Source organism: Lissotriton helveticus, chromosome 5_1 (assembly GCF_964261635.1).
Source record: "Lissotriton helveticus chromosome 5_1, aLisHel1.1, whole genome shotgun sequence".
In the NCBI taxonomy this organism is placed as follows: Eukaryota; Metazoa; Chordata; class Amphibia; order Caudata; family Salamandridae; genus Lissotriton; species Lissotriton helveticus.
This window is the reverse complement of record NC_136065.1, coordinates 2,139,939,742-2,139,952,140: the sequence shown is the minus strand read 5'-3', so window position 1 is coordinate 2,139,952,140 and position 12,399 is coordinate 2,139,939,742. Positions and strand designations below refer to the sequence as shown.

The 12,399-nt window shown below is 57.9% G+C and overlaps 1 protein-coding gene across 1 annotated transcript; it reads right to left on the bottom strand.

Moving 5' to 3' along the window:
- Positions 1-6,881: 6,881 nt before the first annotated feature.
- IER5L (immediate early response 5 like) lies at positions 6,882-9,629 on the bottom strand. The gene has a single exon (XM_078646250.1). It carries the CDS (start codon positions 9,542-9,544, stop codon positions 7,637-7,639), a length of 1,908 nt encoding a protein of 635 aa, XP_078502376.1. The 5' UTR covers positions 9,545-9,629; the 3' UTR covers positions 6,882-7,636.
- Between the last annotated feature and the right edge of the window lie 2,770 nt (positions 9,630-12,399).

The following is a 12,399-nucleotide window of genomic DNA, read 5'->3' as shown; positions in this document are numbered from 1 at the left end:
GTATTTGAGCAGGCAGGGTGTGTGTAGCTGTGAGCAGTAGTGTATAGACCGACACACCTGGCAGTCTTGAATTTGAGCAGGGAACGCGTGTGGTTGGAGCTGTGAACAGTAGTGTATGGACCGACACACCTGGCAGTCTTGTATTTGAGCAGGCAGGGTGTGTGAAGCTGTGAACAGTAGTGCATGGACCGACACACCTGGCAGTCTTGTATTTGAGCAGGCAGGGTGTGTGAAGCTGTGAACAGTAGTGTATGGACCGACACACCTGGCAGTCTTGTATTTGAGCAGGAAGGGTGTGTGAAGCTGTGAACAGTAGTGTATGGACCGACACACCTGGCAGTCTTGTATTTGAGCAGGAAGGGTGTGTGAAGCTGTGAACAGTAGTGTATGGACCGACACACCTGGCACAGTCTTGTATTTGAGCAGGGAACGCGTGTGGTTGGAGCTGTGGGCAGTAGTGTATGGACCGACACACCTGGCACAGTCTTGTATTTGAACAGGCAGGGTGTGAAGCTGTGGGCAGTAGTAGTGTATGGACCGACACACCTGGCACAGTCTTGTATTTGAGCAGGGAACGCGTGTGGTTGGAGCTGTGGTCAGCGGTGTACAGACCAGCACACGTGGCACAGACACATTCTAGCAGGAAGGGCAGGTGGCGCTGTGACAGTGGTGTGTGGACAAACACTCATGAAAAGTTACAATAGTAGCAGCCTCACTTTGAGGGATATGTTATTATAATTCTTGTATAGCGCATAGCTTCCTGTGAGCTTGTATCAGCTGTTAGAAGCGATACTGTTAGTACTGGATGGAAAGGTCTCGCCCACACTTTCATGGCACGGTTCTTCTTCAACTAATCTGTCCCACACGGATGGCAGTATAGTGACCATCACGGTGGGCTCAGCCTTAAGCAGGGAGCTCAGAATACATGTGATTGGAAAGGCATCGGATCCAACGCACAACTGTCTCCGTGTAAACCTGAAAGAGGTACGTGATTGAGAGAGCAGGGGTCACAAACTGCTTGGATGAACATTCGGCCTAGTAGGTCTCACTCATCCTGTTACTTCTTGGTGGGCCAACCTTTTTTGGCCCCTTCTGAAGACCTCAGGTGTCTGCAACATCTCTGTTTATGCGATGTAAGTTGGCCTAAGTCTTACGTTCAAGTCGTGAGCTCACGACACAGAACACACCTTGGATGCAGGACCCGTTTCGTGGTGAATGTTCGACTACAGAAGGAGTGAGTTCCTGCCATTGAGCGCATTGGGGCACGTACCCCTGAACGGTAGGGGGACTTATAAATAAACAGTTTAAAGTAGGAATACAACGTGCCCTTATTAAGGCCCAAGAATCCCTGGGGCATATGGATTGGCTGAAACATGTTGGCACACTAATAACTAGAGGGTGACTGAGGCCCAATATTCTCGGTTTTTTAACCCTGCCCTGTGCACCCCCTCAATAAAAGGCTGCCCTTGAGGTGTACATGGTTTCCTCTGGGATCCGACACCTTTATTAGGATGTATCGTGAGGGTCTTTCTCTCGAGGTTGCGGCCACCTCGATGATGGGACAGACGAGCTGATGATGAAGCCACCAGTGTGGGTGACCATTCTGCCCAGTGCTAACTGGGTTGATTCCAACAGAGCCCACGTATCCCAGGAAGCACCAGCACACTCGGAATCCTGCCTGTGAGCCGGGTGGCAACAGTGATGCACGCAACAGCACGACAGGCAGGCTCGAGCTGCGAACAGCAGGCAGGTGTACTGCGCCTGCTGAGCCGGGGGGCAACAGTGATGCACGGACCAGCACGACAGGCAGGCTCGAGCTGCGAACAGCAGGCAGGTGTACTGCGCCTGCTGAGCCGGGGGGCAACACTGATGCACGGAGCAGTACGACAGGTAGGCTCGAGCTGCGAACAGCAGGCAGGTGTACTGCGCCTGCACTGAGCCGCATACAGGCAGACCGAGGTAAGAGGCTGCAATAAGAAAGAGCAGGCGGACTGGCACTGCGTGCATGGGACAGCGCCCCCTTCTGAGCTCCCTGTGCCAGGCCTGAGGCGCAGGCATGGGGTCGACCACGGACTTGTGTATGGATTTGACGCAGGCATGGAGTTGTGTATGTATCGGACGGATGCATGCAGGTTAAACAATGAATTCGAAGCAGTGGGTTTTATCTGACACCGGGTGGAGTTATGAGCAAGGGCCCGGGTGACAGGCATGCAGAACAGGCATGGAACGTCGAGCAAAGTTATGAACAGTTCATTGTGTATTAGGCGGGTTCGTCGGTCAAGCAGTGAAATGTGTGCACATTAGGGACAGGCACTGAAAGCAGGCGGGTGCATCGGGCAGAGAGTTACAAGCAGTGAACTGTGCATGTATATGAGACGGGCACTGAAAGCAGGCGGGTGCGTTGGGCAGAGAGTTACAAGCAGTGAACTGTGCATGTATATGAGACAGGCACTGAAAGCAGGCGGGTGCATCGGGCAGAGAGTTACAAGCAGTGAACTGTTGGAGTACGAGACAGGCACTGAAAGCAGGCGGGTGCATCGAGCAGAGTTACAAGCACTGAATGAACTGTGTACACATTAGGGACAGGCACTGAAAGCAGGCGGGAGCGTTGGGCACGAAGTTACAAGCAGTGAATTGTGTACACATTTAGGACAGGCACTGAAAGCAGGCGGGTGCATCAGGCAGAGAGTTACAAGCAGTGAAGGTATATGAGACAGGCACTGAAAGCAGGCGGATGCATCAGGCAGAGAGTTACAAGCAGTGAAGGTATATGAGACAGGCACTGAAAGCAGGCGGGTGCATCAGGCAGAGATTTACAAGCAGTGAAGGTATACGAGACAGGCACTGAAAGCAGGCGGGTGCATCAGGCAGAGAGTTACAAGCAGTGAAGGTATACGAGACAGGCACTTAAAGCAGGCGGGTGCGTCGAGCAGAGTTACAAGCACTGAATGAACTGTGTACACATTAGGGACAGGCACTGGAAGCAGGCGGGTGCATCAGGCAGAGATTTACAAGCAGTGAAGGTATGAGACAGGCACTGAAAGCAAGCGGGTGCATCAGGCAGAGAGTTACAAGCAGTGAAGGTATACGAGACAGGCACTTAAAGCAGGCGGGTGTTTCGAGCACAGAGTTCCAAGCAGTGAACTGTTGGTATATGAGACAGGCAGGGCTTTAAGTGGGCCGGGTCTCACCGGTGCTGAGCACCGGCAGTTTTTTAAAGGGGGCCACGAAACGGGTCTCTAGCGGGCTCTGTTTTGTGACCCTGGCACAGGCAGTTTGTTTTTTCCTGACTGCAGTGAGCACTGCTCACACTGCTCACTTCTCACTAGTGGAGAAGTTTTGGGAGCCTTGTAGGGGGAAGGGAAATCCTTTAAAGAGTCATTTTCTCTCTGGATTTCGCTTCTTTTTGAAAACTCAGGAGCAGCGACATTGTTGTGGTGTCACCAGGGCTTTAAGTGGAAGGTTTTTCAATATTATGTACAACGAGCCATAGTTGCTGCTTATTTATCTTATGCAACTAACAACCATTGACAAAGCCAAGAGTCCTGACTTATTGTAGGTATGATGTTACTTGTATCTGGATGCAATGACAGAAACGGCAAAATACAAGTTATGCGACACACTATGTTAAGCACACATTTTTATGGTATGTCTTTTTAAGCCACGCCCTTAATTACTTTCACCAAGCCCCTTTGAGAGACCCCTCAGTTTTTTCATCCCACTTAAAGCCCTGGAGACAGGCACTGAAAGCAGGCGGGTGCGTCGAGCACAGAGTTACAAGCAGTGAACTGTTGGTGTATGAGACAGGCACTGGAAGCAGGCGGGTGCGTCGAGCACAGAGTTACAAGCAGTGAACTGTGCATGTATATGAGACAGGTGGGTGTGTCGACCACAGAGAATATATGAGACAGGCACTGAAAGCAGGCGGGTGTGTCGAGCAGAGAGTTCCAAGCAGTGAACTGTTGGTGTATGAGACAGGCACTGAAAGCAGGCGGGTGCTTCGGACAGAGAATCACAAACAGTGAACTGTTGGTATATGAGACAGGCACTGAAAGCAGGCGGGTGCGTCGGGCAGAGAGTTCCAAGCAGTGAAGTGTGCATGTATAGGAGACAGGCACTGAAAGCAGGCGGGTGCGTCGGGCAGAGAATCACAAGCAGTGAACTGTTGGTGTATGAGACAGGCACTGAAAGCAGGCGGGTGCGTTGGGCACGAAGTTACAAGCAGTGAACTGTGCATGTATATGAGACAGGCGGGTGTGTCGAGCACAGAGGATATATGAGACAGGCACTGAAAGCAGGCGGGTGTGTCGAGCACAGAGTTACAAGCAGTGAAATGTGTGCACATTAGGGACAGGCACATAAAGCAGGAGGGTGCGTAGGGAAGAGTTCCAAGCAGTGAATGAACGGTGGAGACATTTGCAAAAGGCACTGACAGCGTCGATCCGGGAGTTATAAGCAGTGAACTGTGCATGTATGTGAGACAGGCACTGAAAGCAGGCAGGTGCGTCGGACAGAGAATCACAAGCAGTGAACTGTGCATGTATGTAAGACAGGCACTGAAAGCAGGCGGGTGCGTCGGGCAGAGAATCACAAGCAGTGAACTGTGCATGTATGCGAGACAGGCACTGAAAGCTGGCGGGTGCGTCGGGCAGAGAATCACAAGCAGTGAACTGTGCATGTATGCGAGACAGGCACTGAAAGCAGGCGGGTGCGTCGGGCAGAGAATCACAAGCAGTGAACTGTATGCATATGAGACAGGCACTGAAAGCAGGCGGGTGCGTCGGGCAGAGAATCACAAGCAGTGAACTGTATGTATATGAGACAGGCACTGAAAGCAGGCGGGTGCGTCGGGCAGAGAATCACAAGCAGTGAACTGTATGCATATGAGACAGGCACTGAAAGCAGGCGGGTGCGTCGGGCAGAGAATCACAAGCAGTGAACTGTGCATGTATGCGAGACAGGCACTGAAAGCAGGCGGGTGCGTCGGGCAGAGAATCACAAGCAGTGAACTGTATGCATATGAGACAGGCACTGAAAGTAGGCGGGTGCGCCGGGCAGAGAATCACAAGCAGTGAACTGTATGTATATGAGACAGGCACTGAAAGCAGGCGGGTGCGTCGGGCAGAGAATCACAAGCAGTGAACTGTATGTATATGAGACAGGCACTGAAAGCAGGCGGGTGCGTCGGGCAGTGAACTGTGCATGTATGCGAGACAGGCACTGAAAGCAGGCGGGTGCGTTGGGCAGAGAATCACAAGCAGTGAACTGTGCATGTATGCGAGACAGGCACTGAAAGCAGGCGGGTGCGTCGGGCAGAGAATCACAAGCAGTGAACTGTGCATGTATGCGAGACAGGCACTGAAAGCAGGCGGGTGCGTCGGGCAGAGAATCACAAGCAGTGAACTGTGCATGTATATGAGACAGGCACTGAAAGCAGGCGGGTGCGTCGGGCAGAGAATCACAAGCAGTGAACTGTGCATGTATGCGAGACAGGCACTGAAAGCAGGCGGGTGCGTCGGGCAGAGAATCACAAGCAGTGAACTGTATGTATATGAGACAGGCACTGAAAGCAGGCGGGTGCGTCGGGCAGAGAATCACAAGCAGTGAACTGTATGTATATGAGACAGGCACTGAAAGCAGGCGGGTGCGTCGGGCAGTGAACTGTGCATGTATGCGAGACAGGCACTGAAAGCAGGCGGGTGCGTCGGGCAGAGAATCACAAGCAGTGAACTGTGCATGTATGCGAGACAGGCACTGAAAGCAGGCGGGTGCGTCGGGCAGAGAATCACAAGCAGTGAACTGTATGTATATGAGACAGGCACTGAAAGCAGGCGGGTGCGTCGGGCAGAGAATCACAAGCAGTGAACTGTATGCATATGAGACAGGCACTGAAAGCAGGCGGGTGCGTCGGGCAGAGAATCACAAGCAGTGAACTGTGCATGTATGCGAGACAGGCACTGAAAGCAGGCGGGTGCGTCGGGCAGAGAATCACAAGCAGTGAACTGTGCATGTATATGAGACAGGCACTGAAAGCAGGCGGGTGCGTCGGACACAGAATCACAAGCAGTGAACTGTGCATGTATGCGAGACAGGCACTGAAAGCAGGCGGGTGCGTCGGGCAGAGAATCACAAGCAGTGAACTGTATGTATATGAGACAGGCACTGAAAGCAGGCGGGTGCGTCGGGCAGAGAATCACAAGCAGTGAACTGTATGTATATGAGACAGGCACTGAAAGCAGGCGGGTGCGTCGGGCAGAGAATCACAAGCAGTGAACTGTGCATGTATATGAGACAGGCACTGAAAGCAGGCGGGTGCGTCGGACACAGAATCACAAGCAGTGAACTGTGCATGTATGCGAGACAGGCACTGAAAGCAGGCGGGTGCGTCGGGCAGAGAATCACAAGCAGTGAACTGTATGTATAGGAGACAGGCACTGAAAGCAGGCGGGTGCGTCGGGCAGAGAATCACAAGCAGTGAACTGTATGTATAGGAGACAGGCACTGAAAGCAGGCGGGTGCTTCGGAGACAGAACAGCAGCTCAGTCACAGGCATGGCGAGTAAGCATAGTCTGTGGTGCCACCCGGCACAGGATTCCACAGTCAAGGCAGGGAGGAGGCAGAGCGCCGTGGACTGTGGCGAGGCAGGGCTTGGAGCTCAGGGGTAGAGATACGGGCGGAACATTCAGTGTGAAGGGCCGGGGGTATTGGGAACACCCAGTGCGAAGGGAGCTATGGGGTAAAGAGGCGGACGGAACACCCAGTGCGAAGGCTCAGCGGACAGGACATTCAACAACAGACATGAGTGCCGTGCATTTCAGCAAACCCCTGACTGCACGGAGGCGTTGTTTACTGTTTACTGCGCTCAGACTCGGACCCCAAAAAGCAGTGCAAAGTTTAACTTTTTATTCAGGTTAAAAATTTAAACAAATAATCCTAACAGTTTACCCGGTGGTACACGATCTGCACAGACGGGAATACAAACACAATTTGGCAACGTCCTGTGTACACATAGTGCTTATACTGAGAAGGCTTGCATGGCGAAGTGACCGAACCCCTTTCTACAACAAAAGGGGTTCACACTCTCTAGATGTGACACGTCCAACGATGGCTTCACAAGACCAAACGATGCTGGTTTCATGACCTGACTGAGCTGGGATGGAAAGTGTCACTTTTGGACAGTCTGAGCGGACAGCAGCACACCTCCCCCCGCCAGCAGGAGGCCGCCACCCTGCCGTCCCAGGGCGCAGCGGGCCCAGCTGAAGGTCCCCGCTGCCAGGGAAGGACTCCGGCTCCACAGAAGGCTGACGGTCGGTCTGTCTGTTTGTCCCGCACCAGGAGCTGCTAGACACACAACCCCGGGCACATGTAAACTCCAGCGATGGCGCACCCAGCCCGACAGAGCGCGCCATCTCCAAACTGACCCACAGACAGTGGGCCTCACAGGGCGGCCAGTCCCGGCCTAGGATCGAAGCTCTACCCGTCTGCTCCAGCGGCGTGAAGGGGCAGCCCCCGGGCCACCCACAGCTGCCCCTGCCGCGGTGCCAGCTCCAACACTCACCAGAGGAGCCGGAGTCCAAGAAATGGGTGATCCGTAGAAATGAAGTCCATGGTCCGATGTAAGAGTGGGCGGAGGGGGCTAGAAGGCCACGATGGGCCGCGTCCAGGCGCCCAGGCTGCCCAGCGCCTGCTTGGCGCACAGCAGCTGCTCGGCGTCGGCCTGCTGCTGCCGCACCAGCCCCGAGAAGCCCGAGCCGAAGATGGAGATGAGGCTGGAGATGGAGGGCTCGGAGCGGGCGCGCTTGCAGGGCGCGTCCGTGGGCGCAGGGGGGGCCTTGCGCTTGGCCGTGGAGTGGCAGCAGTCCTGGTGCAAGAGGCCGCCCTCCACCGTGGTCACCACGTGCGTGTCCAGGTCCAGCACGGTGGTGTGCGCGCAGTGCGAGAAGTCACAGTCCTGCGGCCCGGGCAGAGGCGCGTCCTGCGCGCCCGGCTCTGGGAAGTCCTGGCGGTGGCTCAGCGCGGGCAGCTGCTCGGCGAAGGGTCGCAGCCGGGCCTGGAGCTCCTGAGGGTGCTGGGCGTGCACCAGGCGCTGCTGCATGTGCTCCCCGGGGTTGTGTGGGGGCTGGTGGCGGTGGGCACACATCCCTGGCGGATAGGACAGCTCCTCCACGGGGCGGTGCGGATGCGGAGCCTCGGGTGGCCCCTGGCGGTGGAGGGTCCGGCTGCACGGCCCCACTGCTGGCAGCATGGGCTGGTGGTCCTCTGCCGGGGAGGAGAGCAGACGTGTGCGGGCGCCCAGATCCGGGCCCGGCAGCCGGAGGTGGAGGTTGTCCATGCGCTCGTGGAGCTTGAGCGCGCACGTACCATGGACCGGCTGCGGGCCCGGCTCCTCCGCCATGCGGGAGCAGGCAGCAGGGAAGTGCGGGAGATGGAGCAGGTCCCCTCCCGGCTCATGGGGCTGCGATCTGCGGGCGCACAGCGGCGGGAGGCGGGTCTCCTCTCCCGGCTCTGGGGGCTCGGCCCTGCGGGCGCACCGCGGTAGGTGCATGAAGGCTTCTTCGTGGTCCTGGCTCTGGGGCCTGCGCGCACACAGCCGCTGGAGAGGGGGCAGCTGCGGGGCCCTGCGGACGCAGAGCCTCTCCCCGTAGTCCTGGGCTCCGCACCTGGAGAGGTCGGCCCTCGGCTCTTGGTGCAGGGATCGGAGGCTCGGGTACATGCTCGGGTGATGCTGCGGGGCTTCCGCCGGCCCTTGGAGGTGAGATCTGCTGGCGTACAAGCCGGGAAGATGCGGCGTCTCCTCCGCGGGCTCCTTGGCGTGCGCTCTGCGGACGCACAGCTCCGGGAGGCGCACCTCGTCTCCCGGTTCCTGGAGCTGGGACAGTCGGGCGCAGAGTTCCGGCAGGCTTGGCGTGGTCTCTGCCGGCTGCTGGTGGGGGCACCGGTGCCCGCAGGAGCGGTACGGCTGGTAGGGGTCCTCCGCGAACTTCGGGGCGCTGTAGGCACAAAGGTCCGGGAGATGCGGGCCGTCCGCAGCCTCCCGCGGCTGGGGCCGGTGGGCGCAGTCTCCCCGGGGTTGGTACACGTCCTGGCCGGGCTCCTGGCTGTGGGGTCTGAGGGCGCACAGCCGCGACGGGTAGGGTGGATGGAGCGGCTCCGGGGACCTGTGCGCGTAGAGTGCCAGGGAGTGCGGGGAGTAGTACCCGTCCTCCTCCGCCTCCTGGCCGTGCGCTCCGGACAGCTCCATCTCTTCCTCCTCGTCCTCCTCCTCGTCGTCCTGGGCCGAGCGCAGGCACAGCGCGCCCAGGTGCGGCCCCTCCAGGTGAGGCTGGCGGGGCGCGTAGGGCAGCTCCTCGGGGCCCCGGCGCAGCTGCGCGTAGCGCTGGCTCAGGTAGAGCTGGCGGGCGTTGCGCAGCACGTAGGACACCAGCAGGTTCTTGTGCAGCTTGATGCCGCCGCGCTGGCTGCGGGAGCTGTGGATCTTGCGCAGGGACAGGCTGATGAGGCTCTGCGCGTCCACCGCCGCGCCCTCCATGGCCGGGGGAAGCATGGCACTGGCTGTGGCGCTGCGGCTGGCACTGCCGGGCTGGCTGGCTGGCTAGGCTCTGCCTTCCGGGGCTCGGTGGCTGCGAGCCTCGCACACACTTTCGGCCTCGGCTGCCCAGCCTGGTCTTAAGTAAGCCGAGCCGCTCCACGCCCCGCAGCCTCGGCCAATCCGCGGCCCGCACGGCCCTGACAGACAGCGCTCTGCCGCCCCCGGGGAGTCCAGAGACCAATCGCAAAAAGGCGGTTCCTTTGTGCTATTCAAATACCGAGAGAACCGGCAGCAGCGCACGGAGGCACCGTGACAGCTGAGCCCCGGGAGGGGAGCGCAGGGACGGCGGCGCGGGCGCACGGGGACCGCGGGGGCAGGAGAGCGGGCACCGGGAGGGGAGGCGGGGACTGCAGGGGCACAGAGCACTGGCACCTGGAGGGAGGGCAGGGGCACAGAGCACTGGCACCTGGGGGGGAGGGCAGGGGCACAGAGCACTGGCACCTGGAGGGAGGGCAGGGGCACAGAGCACTGGCACCTGGGGGGGGGGCAGGGGCACAGAGCACTGGCACCTGGGGGTGGAGTGTAGGGGCACAGAGCAGTGGCACCTGGGGGACCGCAGGGGCACTGGCAGCTGGCACCTGGGGGTGGAGTGTAGGGGCACGGGCAACTGGAGCGAACGCAGGGGCCCCGAGCGCGCGTACCTGGAGGAGCACAGAGGCACTGGCACCTGGAGGGGGCACTGTGCACTGGCACCTGGAGGGAGCGCAGGGGCACTTGGCACATGCGACGAGGGTAGGGGCACTTGGCAGCAGGAAGGAGGACAGGGGCAGTGGGTGCACGTAAGTGGAGGGACTACAGGACACTGAGCGTGCATTCTTGGAGGGAGGACAGGGGCACTGAGCACTAGCACCTGGAGGGAGGGCAGGGGCACAGAGCACTGGCACCAGGAGGGAGTACAGGGGCACTGAGAACGCGCACCTGGAGGGCGCACAGGGACTGCAGAGGGGCATAGCGCACTAGCACCTGGAGGGACGGAGAGGCACTGGCATCTGGGGGGGAGGGCAGGGGCACATGGACTGCTGGAGGGAGATGGGCACAATGCACTGGCACCTGGAGGAAGCACATGGGCACTAAGTGTGCTAATCTGGAGGGAGCGCAGGGACACGAAACAGGGCGGGCAAGGGGACAGCAGGGGCACTGCGAACTGGCACCCGGAGGGAACGCAAGGTCACTGAGCGCGCGTACCTGGAGGGAGGGCAGTTGAACTGACCACTGGCACCTGGGATGGCAGGGGCACTTGTAGAAAAGAACCCCTTTTTGCATGGTTGCCCCCCACTTTTTGTCTAAGTGTGTCCTGAGTTTCTGCCAACCAGGTACCCAGGGCCTATGTACCTCCCCTAAAACTGCATTGAAGCCTAAACCCAACTGGCAACTCTAGCCACCCGTAAGACCCTTGTAAAAGCCCCTGCTGTCCCCTTGCCCGCTGTTCTCCTGACCTGACTTGAGGGCAGCTCTAGTCCAAGGACCTCAGCTTCCCTCTTTACCACCATTGCATAGGATGCCCCCTCCTCCGTAGCCACGGTTGGTGGATAAAGCATGCCAGTATCTGGGGAAGTGCCCAGTCCACTGTCCTCCCCAAGTTCCCCATACCAGTCCAAGTTCTCCTCAGAGACATCCTGATGTTCCAGAGGGTCCACAGACCCATCCCATTCCTCTCCTGAGCCTAGCACATCTTCAAAGTGCTCAGGAGACAACATAGAACCCCTGGGTTCAATCAACGTCAGAATGGGCGTGGAGCGACATTGTTCCGGCTCCATGTTGTCGGAGATGAGGATGGAGCTGGCATCACCGGTGGCACCGACTTCGGGTCGGACGCCGGATCCTTAAGGCCCCACCGGCGCCATGGTCGGAGCCAACGGCATCAAACGCGATGGAGCCCCTTCCGACTCCGCGGGGCCAGATGGTTCACCAGCAAGGTCGTTCCGCTCAAATACGCGGCGCATGGCCTCGTAAAATTCTTTTATTTGAGCGTGAGCCGCTCCGGCTCCCGGAAATGGAGGGAGGCATGAAGTCGACTCAGGCTTAGAGGGACCCTTATCGATGACGGACGCCAGCCGAGGTGAAGGTGAAGTCCGCTTGGACTTCCTCTTCTTCTTATGCCTCTTCCCCGGGTGTCCCGAGGCCCTCGAGTGGGAGGAAGAGTGCTTAGGGCTCGAGGAGTGGTCTCTCGACCCCCTCTACTTCGATCGGGTCCGGGATCTCCACAGAGTCTCATTGGACGGTGTCGACTTCCGGGCCGGGAGAAGCTTCATCGCTCTCTACCTTGAGTCCTTCGGAACCATGGCCCGGGAGTCTGAGCACGATTTGGAGTCGTGGTAGCGTTCGAGACACCAGAGACATATGAGGTGGGGATCGGTGACCAACATCATGCTGTTACAGGCACTGCACGGCTTGAAACCTGTCTTTCTCAAAGTCACCCCTCGCACACTAAGTGGACATTTTTTTTTAATTTGACAAAAGTCGTGAAAAAAACACCCAAAAAGCGGCAGAGGTGTAGCTCTTCCCAGATCGCTGCTTAACTGGCGCAGAAAGAAGAGAACGGACGTTGGCGCTCCTGGGTGGCGCCTATATAGGCACCGCGACGTCATAACAGATGCCGTCACATGGAGCCGAATGGAGCCACCTGACACCGCGCGCAAGGGTTATTGCTCAGCAAAAGTTTCCAGATCCAGTCTGACACCTGGGAAATTAAAAGGTAAGGAATCTGCAGCTAGAAGTCTCTTTCAGATACTTCATTTCCTTACATAGGATTGCATTGTTTTATTTCTGTCAAAAAGTTTTAAGTGCGGTGTTGGAAATTGTATGAGAAC

Coding starts and splice junctions, on each gene's coding strand:
- IER5L (XM_078646250.1), bottom strand. CDS start 9,544: ATGCTTCCCCCGGCCATGGAGGGCGCGGCGGTGGACGCGCAGAGCCTC.